This window comes from Bufo gargarizans, chromosome 8 (genome assembly GCF_014858855.1).
Source record: "Bufo gargarizans isolate SCDJY-AF-19 chromosome 8, ASM1485885v1, whole genome shotgun sequence".
NCBI classification, from domain to species: domain Eukaryota; kingdom Metazoa; phylum Chordata; class Amphibia; order Anura; family Bufonidae; genus Bufo; species Bufo gargarizans.
This window is the reverse complement of record NC_058087.1, coordinates 34,336,691-34,352,683: the sequence shown is the minus strand read 5'-3', so window position 1 is coordinate 34,352,683 and position 15,993 is coordinate 34,336,691. Positions and strand designations below refer to the sequence as shown.

At 47.2% G+C, this 15,993-nt stretch overlaps 1 protein-coding gene across 1 annotated transcript in view; it reads right to left on the bottom strand.

Moving 5' to 3' along the window:
* CHN1 (chimerin 1) overlaps positions 1-14,668 on the bottom strand; it is a 109,720-nt gene extending 95,052 nt beyond the window's left edge. The window contains exons 1-2 of the mRNA XM_044303370.1: positions 14,594-14,668; positions 14,273-14,381 (exon numbers count right to left, since the gene is read on the bottom strand). Of these exons, the coding sequence (XP_044159305.1) occupies positions 14,273-14,291 (19 nt within the window). The 5' untranslated portion in view covers positions 14,292-14,381; positions 14,594-14,668. The remainder of the gene's footprint in view (positions 1-14,272; positions 14,382-14,593) is intronic.
* Positions 14,669-15,993: the final 1,325 nt, after the last annotated feature.

Here is a 15,993-nt window from a genome sequence, read left to right as displayed (position 1 = left end):
ATACGTCATGGGGGATGGAGCCGTCCAGTGCCATGCATTCAGCAGCGGGTGGAAGCAGCTGGCTGCCCAAGAACCATTCACTGCAGCAACAGGGTTTTGTCCAGCTCGTCACTGCCCTGAAATCCTGAAAGCGGGGGCCACACAAGCATGTGCCATACAAGTGATAATTAGTTATGGACATGTGACTAACGTACAACTTCTGTCATTGGCTACAGGATGACGAGGAGGGAAGAATTTAAAAATCACAAGGGAATACAGTCCAGGTGCATCCAAGTGCTCAGCCATAAGCTCAGAGCAGTAAGCTCCTGCGCTGCCCCTACTGGACGGAGGTAGCCAGAGTCTAGAGACCGGAAATGCTGTGGTCAGTCCGCCGTCTCATGCACACGCTGCCACCGGTCAGTCCGCCGTCTCATGCACACGCTGCCACCGGTCAGTCCGCCGTCTCATGCACACGCTGCCACCGGTCAGTCCGCCGTCTCATGCACACGCTGCCACCGGTCAGTCCGCCGTCTCATGCACACGCTGCCACCGGTCAGTCCGCCGTCTCATGCACACGCTGCCACCGGTCAGTCCGCCGTCTCATGCACACGCTGCCACCGGTCAGTCCGCCGTCTCATGCACACGCTGCCACCGGTCAGTCCGCCGTCTCATGCACACGCTGCCACCGGTCAGTCCGCCGTCTCATGCACACGCTGCCACCGGTCAGTCCGCCGTCTCATGCACACGCTGCCACCGGTCAGTCCGCCGTCTCATGCACACGCTGCCACCGGTCAGTCCGCCGTCTCATGCACACGCTGCCACCGGTCAGTCCGCCGTCTCATGCACACGCTGCCACCGGTCAGTCCGCCGTCTCATGCACACGCTGCCACCGGTCAGTCCGCCGTCTCATGCACACGCTGCCACCGGTCAGTCCGCCGTCTCATGCACACGCTGCCACCGGTCAGTCCGCCGTCTCATGCACACGCTGCCACCGGTCAGTCCGCCGTCTCATGCACACGCTGCCACCGGTCAGTCCGCCGTCTCATGCACACGCTGCCACCGGTCAGTCCACCGTCTCACGCACACGCTGCCACCGGTCAGTCCGCCGTCTCATGCACACGCTGCCACCGGTCAGTCCGCCGTCTCATGCACACGCTGCCACCGGTCAGTCCGCCGTCTCATGCACACGCTACTGTTGGTCAGTCCACAGTTTGGTGCATATGTGGCCATCAGTCAGTCCACAGTCTGGTGCACACACTGCCATCGGTCAGTGCACAATCTGGTTTGCAGGTAGACTGCTGCTGGAGATACCTAATAATGGCCACATAAAAATAATACCTGGCTCAATTGTAAGATGAAGAAGCATGATCAAAATTTGGAGCTGGGATATTACTACAGGCAGGCAAAGGGGCAGCTCAGAGAGAGTTATAGGCAGTTATTCTCCAGCTTCCATGGCACAAATCACTGCATGCACTGACCCCCCCGGCCGTTGTATCATTCATACTTATATGTATGGGCAACGTTATGGCCGTTTCTGACAATCAAAAGATTTTTTCCATGGCAAACTGCATGTTCGTTCTGCTCTTTACAGCATTGCTCTGTATCTAATCATAATGATAATGATTTTTTGGAGGCTGCAACCCATTATACTTCCTACCAAACTCTGGAACATCAGGAACAATTCCTGCATTTGCTACAACAAAAGGACACCAAAGAGAGAGACACTTCGCATCAGCAACCATGACAGGAGGATCAGTGTCACTTGTGGAAAGGAAGGTGCATTAGAGGTCAAAGGAGAAGTCTCCCACTGCAAGGGTCCCCGAGAAGGTGGGCTTTGGGAGAGGGGAGGTCTGCTCATCTTACAGCCCACAAGCAGCTGTCACCAGGCAAAGGAATGGTTGGTCCTCAAATGATGTATTACATGCAGAATTGTAGCTTGAAGATCTTGGGCCCCATGCAAAACGTTAAAGGGGTATGTCTGGTTATTTATATTGACGACCTATCATCAGGATAGGTCATCAATATCTAATCAGCAGGGGTCCGACACTTGGGACCCCCGCCGATCAGCTGTTTGAAAAGTGCGAGCTCCACTTCCTCTTCATTCCACTGCACTTCTTCTCGGAAGTGCAGTGTAATCCCAAGTACTCGCTCCATTCACTTGAATGGAGCGAGTACTTGTAGTTACACTACACCGCCGCGTAGAGTAATGACGAGCAGTGCTAGCATGGAGTGCCGCCTCCTTGTTAAACAGCTGATCGGCGGGGGTCCCGGGTGTCAGACCACTGCCAGTCTGATACTGATGACCTATCCTTATAGTATTGTGTGTTGTGTGCTTGGGGAGTTTCTGGGGGCGATGCCCCAAATTTACTAACTAAAACATTGGTAAGTATATTAAAGGGAACACGTCACCATGAAAACGCGAAATAAAAGCAGGCAGCATGTTATAGAGCAGGAGGAGCTGAGCAGACTGATACATAGATTTATGGGAAAAATGTTTGCAAAACGTATAATTTATTCATTTAAATTCCTGCTCATTCTGGGCTTTGCAGTCCAGGAGGCGGTCCTATCAGTGATTGACAGGTCTCTCTGTACAGTCATAGAGGGAAGGCTGTCAATCACTGATAGCTCCGCCTCCTGGACTTCAAAGCCCAGAAGGAGCAGGAATTTAAATTAAAGTTCTACTGAATCTTTTCCCATACATCTATATATCACTCTGCTCAGCTCCTCCTGCTCTATACCCTGCTGCCTGCAGCTCAGACACCATGTTCACTGTCACAGGTTCCCTTTAAAGGTTATTACTCTGGCTAATAGAGGAGGGTCCTGAACGCAGAATGCCCTTCTTCTACAGCCATATGCCCTAATATAACAGATATGAGTTGTCCAAACTGGAAAATCCCTTTAAAAACGTATACTGCAATTTTACTACAACGGCTACATGAAAGCGAATGTACTACTGAAGAGAAAGGTAGAGAAAAGTAAAGCAGCGGATGTAGAAGCAGAAGGAGACATTGTAAGATAATAAAATACTGCTCTAGGAATTGACCTTTGTCTTGAGAATTCATAAAGTAGGCTTCGAGGGAAGTTAAAACATCCATGAAAATGTGTTTTCATGGATAAAAAAAAAAAATTATCCATGAAAACACACAAAAGCAGACAACATCATCGCTCAGCTCTTGGCTGCCGTCCACTAAGTGAAACACGGAGCACAAAGCCTTCTGTCGACGCCAGTGATCTCAGAAGATCTGTAATTAACTCTGGTCACAACGGCAGAGGATACGACTCAAGCATGAAATGAAATGGAATTAAAATAACTAACTGTGCTACATCACATAAAGCCAGAAACACCCCAAAGAGAAGGCATGGCCCTCACCGAACACAAAGCCGCGCGGCCGGCCAGAGTCATCGATTATTCCAGACAACAAGACCCTTCAATAGCGGCGACCTTGTACAACCCTCCCCCCCTTAAAGAGACCCTGAGACGTCTATAATGAGGACATCTAATGGAGGCTGTAATTACTGGTGAACTAGCGAGCACTAATGCACCCACTCAATGCAAGCCCCCCGTCAGAAAGCACCTTGCACGTCTGGGCTGACTGACATGACGAGTGTAACCTGAAATGGCGGTACATTACTATACGGCTGCTGTACGATGTTACATAATATAATGTTATCAGTATTGCCTTCTTAAGGTCCCTTTAAGCGGACGATGTACAAGCAGTTCCTTCCCGATAATCTACTGATCGCTAGCGGAGGGGACCGGTGAATTTACATGCAGCGATCTCCTCCAGAGTATGGGAGCAGTGATCGCTAGTGCCATTACTCGCCCCCATATTGTCACGTTGTTTGCCGGCAGGAGATAGTGTTTACACGGCACAATCTGCTACCGGGAAACAAGGATTTTTTGTACTGCACAAACGATCCAATTTCCCGATGAACCTGCGTTTCGCTCGTTCATCAGGTAGTCAGCGGTGCATTTATATCGCCAGATCGTCGCTAACAAGCGTTACTATGAACTCTCGTTAGCGATGATCTGTTCAATTCTCGGCCCCTGTAAAGGGCCTTTTAACAAGGAGATGCCTTCTTATAATAAATTAGAGACATTAAAGGGGTTTTTCCAGCAGTTAGATATTGATGGCCTATCGATATCTGATCGCTGGGGGTCCTACACACAGTACCCCTGTCACACAGCTGTTTGAAGAGACTGCGGTGCTTTCTAGGCCAATGATGTCATGTTCATCTGTCACATGGCCTATTTGCACCTTAGTCCCATTCAAGTGAATGGGCCTGGGCTGCAATACCAAGCACAGCCACTATACAATGTATGGCGCTGTGCTTGGTACGCTCTGAGGAGGCTGCAGCACTCAACTGAGCACCGTGGCCTCTTCAAACAACTGATCACCAAGGATGCCAGGTGTAACGATCAGATATTGATGACCTATCCTGAGGAAAGGCCATCAATATAAGGCCTAATGCACACGACCGTATGTATTTTGCGGTCCGCATAAAATACTGATGACATCCGTGTGCATTATGCATTTTGCGGAACGGAACAGCTGGCCCCTAATAGAACACTACTATCCTTTTCCGTAATGCGCACAATAGGACATGTTCTATTTTTTGCAGAACGGAAATAGAGAAAAACTTCCGTTTTTCTTTTTGGCGGACCCATTGAAATGAATGGTTCCGTATACGGTCTGCAAAAAAAACCTTCCTGTCAGCTTCTTAGAGGGGTTGGTTGGGTCCTCATGGTAACTCATTGTGGTGATGAAGCCAGCCCGTCCGATTGACAGTCAGACTTTCATTTTTAAAGGTGGTTGTCATAAGTGGCAGCTGGCCACATTTGAAAAAAAGTGGATCTCAGACAGAAATGGCTAAAACGAATGCAAAATGTTCATAACGGATGCTCAGAATCCGTTTTTGTCACAGGATCCGTTTTTTTTTTCTTTCTGTTCTTCTAGGGCAGGCATCCTCAAACTGTGGCCCTCCAGCTGTTGTAAAACTACAACTCCCACAATGCCCTGCTGTAGGCTGGATACCTGTAGGCTGTTTGGGCATGCTGGGAGTTGTAGTTTTGCAACAGCTGGAGGGCCGCAGGTTGAGGATGCCTGTTCTAGTGGATGAGAAGGATGGAAAATGAAGAGCTGATGTGAACCCAGCCTAACCCAGACATGTCAGCAGAACTCCACAGGCTGCTGTGAATGTCTGCCTGCAATCTGCTGACTGAATGACAGGCACTGAATAATCTGGAATCCCTGCCAATTTATTATGGGACTGTCCTGGGAGAAAACGGGATAAGTATATATATGGGGAATGGCTGTTTATGCAACTTCCTAACAAACCTGATAATCACGGCCAATCTGACAATGAAAAAAAATATTCACAGCTCCCTGCAGGACGGAAACTGGAGGAAATAATCTGATTTACCGCTAGATTATATAACCTCCCGCCTTGTGCTCGGGGTCTGTTATTTTTCAGCTTGCATCAGCACTTCCTTTCCTGTCAATTCAATACAACCTGAAAACTTTCACTCGCCCTTCCCTTGCGGGGTGAGCGGAGAGCAGAAAGGGAAACACTAAGGAAGCCGCAGCAAACGAGAGAGAAAAACACACAACCTAAAGATGGATTTCAGAAACTGTCAGGCAAAAACATCCAAATAATTAGATAAACCCAAAAGACCTTGAGGAACAGGAGGACGCTGCGAGGAGAGGAGGAGAGCCGTTGACCATACGTAAAGGCCTGGAGACCACCTATTATTCTGAAAGAACCTCAGGTTGTGAGAAAGCATAGTGGTAGCCCAATATGGACACTTATAACACTTCCACATTGACTATTCACCTGCTTTTCTAAAGTCCTAAGTAGTAAGTTATGACCCGAACCTTGTACGCCAAACTTGAAACCACAAGTTCGCTCAATACTAGTCCTAAGGCTTCGTTCACATTTCAGTGAATGATGGATGTGTGCTGCCTGTCTTCTCCATGGAGAGCACACGTACCCATTGACTTTAACGTGTTTGTGTACACATCATGGTTTTCCGGTGACTGTGGAAGGACCATGGAGACAAACAATTTTGGTCCGTGGTGTAGACTAAACATGCTCCGTGAAGCCTGTGGGTCAGCAAAAACCACTGACACAACATGGATGGCATCTGTGTTCTGTAGGTGATTTTTCACGGACCATTGGTAGCAGATGCTCTAAAAATTTATTTTCAGCTGAGCCGTGTCCGTGGAATACGGATGACACAAAGAGGACAAAAAAACTAACAGATTTCTTACCACAGAAATATGCCTCTTTCTCCACAGAGATAACATTTTCTGTCTTGCGACAATAAGATGAACCATCAGTTCACTTCTTCCTCTATAAAGTTCTATGGTCAACATGTAATCGATTCTTTAGTGATCCAACAGACCACCTTGTACATTTGGAAGTGGGGGCGGGGGGGGGGGGCTGATAAGTAGAGAAAGAGGCATTTTCCTCTGATAAGATATATTACAAAGTTTCTTATGTTTACCCATACTATCGATTTATGCAAGCTTTGTTAAAAAGCTAGTGACTATTTCAAGGTCGTAACACGAGTCTAACTATGAGAGAAGCAAACAGTTTTCCAACTATAACTAGCAAACCTATGAAAAAAGAAAATGCCCTTCTTACTCCCCAGTAAACTGTACAATACTGCACACTAACCTAACATAATACTCTGACCATTTCAGCACATCTAAAACAAAACAAGCCTTAAGCATCTGGAGTAAGATCCGCACAAGCTATGGCACATATGCCACAAGCTGGTGACATCTGTGCATGAGATAAGGATCCATAAGGATATCTTCTGTATCAGAAAGGACATGTTTGGCTGAATTCTCATTTCTAGATTAATTGTAAGACACGACTCACAGAACAAGTGCTCAACAACTACTGTACAACCATACGTTTCGAGTGGCATCTTACTCCATGAGACCACGCTGCTTTCTACTAGAAACACCAGACACACTGGTGAGTGAAATAAAGAATTGGATCATGAAACGCATTACCAACAGTCAGTCCGGTACAGAAATCAGTGGACATGAGGTTGCCTAAATGTGCTTTCCTGGATATACAAAATCAGATCGTTGGGGGCTCCTTTGGAAATCAGCTGACTACAGGGGTCGTGGGGTTTCACCACGTGAATGGAAATGATCTTCACCACCGGCGAGCAGCCACAACAGTGTATGGTGCGATGGTGCTCCGGCTGCATACACTGCTTACTTCCAGAACCACAGCTGCCGCTAACAGCAGATGGGGGTGACATGTATTGGACCTCCATGGATCTGATATTGATGACCTATCCTATGTTAGGTGGCCTGCAAGCTGGCCATACGATTCAGACCATTTTGCACAATCATCGTTGCAAAATCATCCTTGATGACCAACGCAGGCTAGTATCTGCCGAAAAAAGTGATCTTTTGTTATACGCCCCAACTATTGGTCTGATTGGACAGAAATTGGTCAAATCTGTTGGTGCAATACAGGCCTTAAGGTGAATTTACACAGCTCGATTTTCAGACAGATCATGAGGAACGACAGTTCCTACAAATGCTCGTTCCCGATAATCTGGCGATCTGAATTTGGTGCCGATCGTCCGCTCATTGGGCGATCCCCTCGTTCATGCATGCAATCATTGTTTGTGGGCAGCAGATCGTGCCGTGTAAACAGCGATCTGCTGCCCAGAAACCATGATTCTGTATGATCCCCTATCCTCATACAGTGAAGGAGATTGCTGCATGTAAATGCAGCGCTCTCCTTCACTGAACGAGCAGCCGACTGTCGGGAAGGAACGCTTCCTTCCTGACAATCGGCTGTAACATCGGGACATGTAAACCCGCCTTTAGGGTGACTGCACACACGGTACAGATTTGTGTGCAGAAAATCCACAAGAAATCTACACCTAAAACACACATAAATCTGCACTATTTATTGCACTTTTGCTGTGTTTTTTTATGCAGTTTTTGATGCGGATTTGATGCAGATCTCACCCTTCCATTGAAAAGGGCGAAATCTGAAGACTGAAAACGCAACAACAGCTGGCATGCTGCAGATTTCAAAGTCCGTAGAGCAGGTCAATTTCAGTACCCAAGAAAAAAGCAAAGTGTACATGATCTCATACACTTTGCTGGTGCTGTATTACACTACGTTTTTTCCGCATGAAATTCGCAAGCATTGTGTGCGGTCAGCTGTAGTAATTTATTTAGGAGAAAACTGGGGAACCACCAACATGGCTGATATCGGAGCTCCCACACAGGCTCACACCCAATTTTGCAAGACGTATGAACAGAAAATCTACATACGGTAGTTTTTTAGCTAGTTATGGAAGAAGTGAATGCATTACCCCATAAATAAGAAAATCTGACATTCAGGGGGCAGGGAAAGCTGAGTGGCAATCATCATGGGAGCTGTAATGGCCATAACCTTATCTCCAAGCTTTCCCCCAAAACAATGAACAATGGTTTTCTGGTGCAATTCTCTTCGATAAGCCCCTTATTACTGCGCTGTGGGGCTCTGCCGCTATATAATTAAATATTCAGCAGTTCCTTTTCTCAGCCGACATCTGCCTGTGCATTGATCTCTAACCCCTAAATGGAATCCCATTCATCACAGCAAAAGTCTAAACAGATAGAGTTCCCTTCTAAAATTGCACTTCTATAAACTGCATTTACTCCATAAACCGGACAGCCTGTTATATAGGTATAATATGGGCGTCATGTAATTTATATTCAATTAGCCTGATTCAAATGTAAATCACATGTAACAAACATCCCCCGACAATACCTGTCCACCCTAATGACACGGGTACTAAAGCAATATACAGCATGGGGGTCATTTTATCCTCATTATCAAAGTCTGGTCTACGTAAGGAGCTCTCGCCGTATAGCTGGTGTCAGAGGGACATAATACTGTCCATATTACAGCTGCAACACCCAGACCCCCCCCCCCCCCAGCGAGTCAACGGAGAACGTTTGGATTAGTAGATTCACAGCAAGTCTGGGGGGCACATTTACTAAGACCGGCTTTTTACGCCAGTCTTAGTTTACCCACTGTGCCAACGCAAGATTCGTCTAATTTTAAATTCTAATAAATTAGAGCGGTCCTTCCACGTAAGAGTTAGTAAATTTGGCGGGCTTGGAGTCCCGGCGTCCAACATGCCCCTGTCCCTCACAACTGGCAAACATGGTGTAAAACCAGCCTTGCGACTAAATATTGTCGCACGGCCAGTTAAAAAGGGGTATTGCGACTATTTTTAGGCTAAAATAGTCACTTAATAAATGTGCCCCTGGGTGTTAATCAGCTGAAAACAGACCCTAAAATGCAGCCACCCGCCCGCAATAAAACTTCGTGAAATCAGCTTGGTTTCTCCAATGATGCAGATTCTTAAAGCGACGGTCCAGGCATACTCTCCCACCTGATCTGACCTCAGGGGCCTCATTTATAAAAACTGCCTAAGAGTAAAACGGTCTTAGTTGCCCATAGCAACCAATCAGAGCTAAGCCTTCATTTTTTCAGAGAAATGAACTGTGAGGTCTGATTGGTTGCTATGGGCTACTAAAGCAGTTCTACCAATGCACGGCACGGGCGGCGCATGAGGCCCTTAAAATACGGACATAACCTAATAATAATTACACACTCAAAAGGGTTTTTGACTGCTGGCACCCCACCGATCAGCTGTTTAAAGCGAGCGCTGCCTTCTTCTGTTTATCTGCTTCACTTTTATAGGAGCTGTCCTACTGAAGTGAATGGGGCGGAGGAGCTGTAATTACACCTGCTCACTGCCGCCATGTGGACGGCGAGCAGGTGTTCGCACGAGCGCTGCATTCTCTTCAAACAGTTTATCGTGGGGGTGCCCGCAGTCAGACAATCCATTGAAAAGTAAAAAACAAAATTAGGTGCTTGCATTTTTTGCACACAGTGGATCTTTTACTAAAGACCAGCGTTTCACATGCAAGTCTTAGGGCTGTTTCACACGAGCGGATGCCGTGCGTGGCATCCGCTCCGTGAAAGGGTGCCAAGACCCGATGCAGACTGCAGAGGCACGGAGCATTATCAGTCATGTTAATGCTCCGTGCCTCTGCAGTCTGCATCGGGTCTTGGCACTCTTTCACGGAGCGGATGCCACGCACGGCATCCGCTCGTGTGAAACAGCCCTTAGTAAAAACAATGTTGGAGGAAGAGCTGACCAGTTAATTCAAAGGATTGCGCCTCAATAGGGCTACATGCACACAACCGTTGTGTGTTTTGCGGTCCGCAAAACACGGATGGCATCCATGTGCGTTCCGCAATTTGCGGAATGGCACGGTCAGCCATTAGTATAACTGCCTATTCTTGTCTGCAAAACGGTTATTTATTTATTTTTGCGGACCACGGAACGGAGCAACGGATGCAGACAGCACACGGAGTGCTGTCCTAATCTTTTGCGGCCCCATTTAAGTAAATGGGTCCGCATCCAAGCCGCAAAAACTGGCGGCTCGGATGCGGACTAAAACGACAGTCGTGTGCATGTAGCCTAAATCTGTCACATCTCCCTCTGTCCATGAGACAGATCTGAAATCTACTCCAGCCACGAGCTGGAGTACGTATATGGTGCAATGTGCGCCAATTTTCTATGAGTCAGTCTGTGCCGCTCCCGCCTGTGGCCTGTCTTCTCTTGCCTACAGCAGACCTATTTTTTTGGAAAAGTGGCGTGGGTGTTGGAAAAATAAAAAGTTGCAAATCTGGTTGCAAAACAGCACTTTTGCAAAGTTTGCAATTTTTCTACATGGAGCTACGGTGACTGACCCCCTGTGTGTCTCACCCCTAACGTTTTCCTTATGGCTGTTGGTAAAAACTGCTAAAGGCAGGCTGCATTTTTTAATTGAAGCAAGAAAGACAAAAAAATAAAAAAAATCCCACCTAATGAACAAAAACACCAGTAGCAAAAAACAAACAAAAAAACACTTCTATGTCCTGCAAAAATGCAGATGCAAAAAACACAAAAGAGCAGAAAAATGCCACAAAAAACAATGGTGCGTATATACTAAGACTCACGTTACAAACACCAGTCTTAGCATAAAGTCAGTTGGCACAGGCCTCTTAATTAATTTGGCACAGTTCCAGGCAGTCTGTGCGCCAGACTTTCAAATCTACCCAAGCTATGAGCTGGCATAGATGTACACCAGTTTCTGGTGTAGATGATAGTAAGTCTGGCGGGTCTTGGGTGGCCACGCCCCTCCCGCTAAGCCCCATCTACTTTTCTTGTCACTTTTCAGGTTCTTTCAGATAACCGTGTCCAGTGTGGAAATCGCGCTCCGTGTGCGAGTGTGGCTCTCCGTGATGGATACTGCTCGTTTCTCAGGAGCGCACGGGATTATACTGAGTGTCTCTGCATGGCCTGTATCTACAGAATTATACTGACAGTTTTATGTCAGTATAATTGTTTAGAAGCAAGATTGGGAAGAGACACACAGCATTATAAATCAGTATAATGCTGTGCGCCCCTGAGAAACAAGCAGTGTCCATAAGGGAGAATCACGCTCACACACGGAGCGTGATTTCTGCACAGGACACGCTCATCTGAAAGAGCCCTTAAAAAGTGAGGAGACAAGTGAAAAAAGTGACAAATTACTTTTTTTCAGCCACAATAGTGGAGGAAACACTTTAGTCCCCCTGTGTGAAACCAGCCTAAAGGATGAAACAGGATAAGGCCTCTTGCACACAAGCGTCGTGTGCCCGTGGCCGTATTGCGGACCGCATACGGCGGGTCTGCAATACACGGGCACCGGCCCGTGTGCACTCCGCATGAATGTGTGGACGGATCACGGACCAATTCAAGTTGGAACGGACCCACAACCGCCGTGTGCAAGAGGCCTAAATCTTTATACTCCCCGGTTTTTCTTTTGGATACAATCTTAGTTCTGAAAAAAGGGTGCAGCGAATAAGTCACATCACCCGTCTTCCGTGGCTCTGTCCTACTAATTTTAGGTGGTCAGAACAGCCTAATTTGCTACACTATTTTACCAAGAATGGAAAACTTGTGGACCCAGCATAAGTAATTAGGGGTCACGACAGAGCTTTCCTGGGTTCGTTTTAGGGTACTTTTCGGATCCGTTTTCCCGGAACACTTAATGCTGGACACTTAATGCCAGTGAATTAATGCCGGATCTGGCGTTCCGGCAAGTGTTCAGTATTTTTGAACTGATGCTTCCTGAGCAGAATGCTCTCCATTCAGAATGCATTAGGATAAAACTAAAGCGTTTTTTCTGGTATTGAGCCCCTATGACGGAACTCAATACAGTACCGGAAAACCATAACGCTAGTGTGAAAGTACCCTAATACCTAGTTGGTATCTAAATAAATACATAAAAGTATCCACAGACAATGAGACTTGTTACAATCACAAACATTCCGACACTGACGCACTGGCAGAATTATTGCGACAGTCACAATATCATTTGCCGATTAAACTGCCCATGGGCTACAAATGAAGTAATTTACGTTTTGTGATTCTATCGTAATGTCTTTCACACTTGCGTTGTTGTTTTCCGGTATTGAGTTCCGGCAGAGGATCTCAACACTGGGGAAAAAAATAATAATTCTGTTCCGTTTAGTCCTCATGCATTCTAAATGGTAAGAGATCCGTTCAGGATGCATCAGGATTAGTGTTGAGCGAAATTATGTTTTAAGTTCGGCGTCTAAAGTTCGGGTTATCAAAGAATCGCGTTATGGATTCCGCTACCACGGACCATAAGTTATTGTCGGTGGTAGCGGAATCCATAACGCGATTCTTCGATAACCCGAACTCGAACTTTAGACGCCGAACTTAAAACACAAGTTCGCTCAACACTAATCAGGATGTCTTCTGTTCCGGCAGCATTCCGTTTTCTGACCGGACACAAAATCGCTGCAAGTTGCAGTTTTGTGTCCGGTCATAAAAACGGATCTGTCACCCTTTGACTTTCAATATATTTAGTGACGGATCATTTTTTTTCCGTTTTGATTTCACACAACTGCAACCTAATGGAACGGATGCATCCTGACATGCAAAATCAAAACAGATCCATTCAATTGCGGTATTGAGATTGTAATTCCGGTATTGGGATCCGGTAGACAAACGCGTGTGAAAGTAGCCTTATACCTCTATCTACCCCAATGCACACAACCGTATCCGTTCGCAAATTGAGGATCTGCAAAACACTGACACCGGCCGTGTGTCTTCCACATTTTCCTGTTCCACACGTCCCATCCTATGTTAAAAATGCCTATTCTTGTCCGCAAAACGGACTTTTTTGTGGAATGGCGGAAAGGACACGTGGTGCTGTCTGCTTTGCAGATGAAATGAATGGGTCCGTATCCGATCCACAAAAAATGTGGATCGGATAAGGACCAAAAATAGTCGTGTGCATGGGCTTATGCGAGAAAAATAATAAAAATGTAGCAGCCATGTCGCAGACTGTGTCTTGCACAAATTACCGTATTTTGCATCTGTGTCCGATCCACTTTTTTTTTTTGTGGATTCCGCATCATCCCTATGTTCGTTCCGCAAATTCTAGAACAAATCCTATTCTGACACGAAGAGTCATTTCTGGTACCGAGAGTGAAGAAAATGCAGAGCGCACATGGAGGGTATCCGTATTTTGCGAATCCGTGGTATAAGGGCTCATGCACACCAACGTATTTTCTTTCTGTGTCTGTTCCGTTTTTTTTTTTGTTGCCGACTGTAAGCAGAACCATTCATTTCAAAGGGTCCGCAAGAAAAAGGAAGTTACTCTGTGTGTATTCCGTTTCCGTATGTCCGCTACGCAAAAAAAATATAGAACATGTCCTATTATTGTCCGCATTACGGACAAGGATAGTACTGTTCTATTAGGGGCCAACTGTTCCATTCCGCAAAATACATACGGTCGTGTGCATGAGCCCTAAAACGTGCAATACGGACGCGGTCGTGTGTAGGAGGCCTAAAACTGCGCAATGATTAGTCCATAATTCAGAAACGGATCATCCTCTGACCGTCCGGAGGTATAGATGAAGCTCATCTCTCCATACAGAGATGGCAGGTATAATAAGTGGGGCGTTATATGAACTCGCGAGGTACGTAACCTGTGAGCGCGGTCACCCTAACCCAGCGATCACTGACCATTAATGGGCCTATAATAACAGATCAGACAAATTGAGGCGCACACGCCCATAGGCAGTGCCTGGAGAGGAAACAATAGACAAGCATGTCTGAAGGATCCCCTCAGCCGGCATTACTGATGGCACCAGCCCTGACCACAAGAAATCCCAGTCCACTCACCAAACAACGTGATCGCCATTGTCAGGCTTGGTCGGGATCCAGTCTTCGGATCTTGGGCTGTTTGCAGGTTTTAGTGCAATGTAACTCCTTCAAGTTGTGCTGGAAATCACTGCAAGACATAAAAGTTACAGTGCAGCAGGGCATCCATCATCATAGCCAGGTGACACATGCCCCGTGCAGGGGAGCAATGGGCAGGGCTGCCTGCAGCGCGGAGGGCACGGGGCGGTGCACTGTTCACACACAGCGGCGACGCGCGATCTGCATAAAGGAGCTAAACAGGGAGGAGGGGGGGACCCGGTGCGGCTCGGGGGGGGGACTCACCCTCTGAATGGGTGACCCTATAGGATCGCAGTCACGCCGCATCCCTCTGGTTCCCGGCCGCCATCTTGCCTGCTCCCCCCCCACATGACCAAGCTTCACTCACCTCCTCAGACAGAGGCGGCGGTCAGGCTGGCGGCTGCCTGCGTTGTCCTGGCAACAGGAAATCCTCGCTCCCTCTCGTCACGTATAATGTCCAGTCTTCTCTCACCTATTGATGTGTAGCCCCCTCCGGGGGAGGACATGGATTATTATTTTTACTACGTTGTATGTGTATATTGTAGACAACTGCTTAAATAGCAATTCCAGGTGGACGCATAGATCAAGCCTGGTGCAGGGCAGTTGCCCATAGCAACCAATCAGGCTGCAAATTTCATAGTTGCAGTGAAGGTTAAAAAAAATACAAACAGCGATTTGATTGGTTGCTAGGGGAAAACGCACCTCTTGGTTTTAGGCTGGGTCTACACAGGTGGAGACATAGATCGAGCCTTGTGCAGAGAAGTTGCCCATAGCAACCAATGAGGTTGCAGCTTACATGTTTGCAGTGCAGGTTAGAAAATTAAAGCAGTGTGATTTGATTGGTTGCTATGGGAAACCGCGCTTTAGTTTCTGACTGGGTCTACACAGAGGACCCACGAATTGACTTAGGCCTCATGCACACGACAGTTGATTTTTGCGTCCGCCCAAAAAAAACGGATGCGGCATCCGTTTTTTTGAGAGGATCCGTTTTTTCCCACAGATCCCTTGTAATAAATGCCTATCCCTGTCCGCAAATGTGAAAACAGTAGGACATGCACTATTTTTTTTGCTGAAGGGAAACACGGACAACGGACGCGGAACACAAACGGATGAACTATCAGCATTTTTTTGCTGACCCATTGAAATGAATGGGTCCCCATCCTATCCGCAAAAAAAACGGAACGGAGGCCAAGAAAAACAACTGTCGTGTGCACAGGGCCGTTTGAAGGAATTTGGGGGCCCCAAGCAAAATAGACATGGAGGCCCCCCCCCTCCACACCTTACGCACGCAAAGCCTACAGGAACCACAGTATAGCCAGTTAAGTTCACCCACACTTTATATAAACAGTGCCATCCACAGATCCCCCCTAAACAGTGCCATCCACAGATCTCCCCCCCTAAACAGTGCCATCCACAGATCCCCCCTCCCCTAAACAGTGTCATCCACAGATCCCCCCTAAACAGTGCCATCCACAGATCCCCCCTCCCCTAAACAGTGCCATCCACAGATCTCCCCCCTAAACAGTGCCATCCACAGATCTCCCCCCTAAACAGTGCCATCCACAGATCTCCCCCCTAAACAGTGCCATCCACAGATCTCCCCCCTAAACAGTGCCATCCACAGATCCCCCCTAAACAGTGCCATCCACAGATCCCCCCTAAAC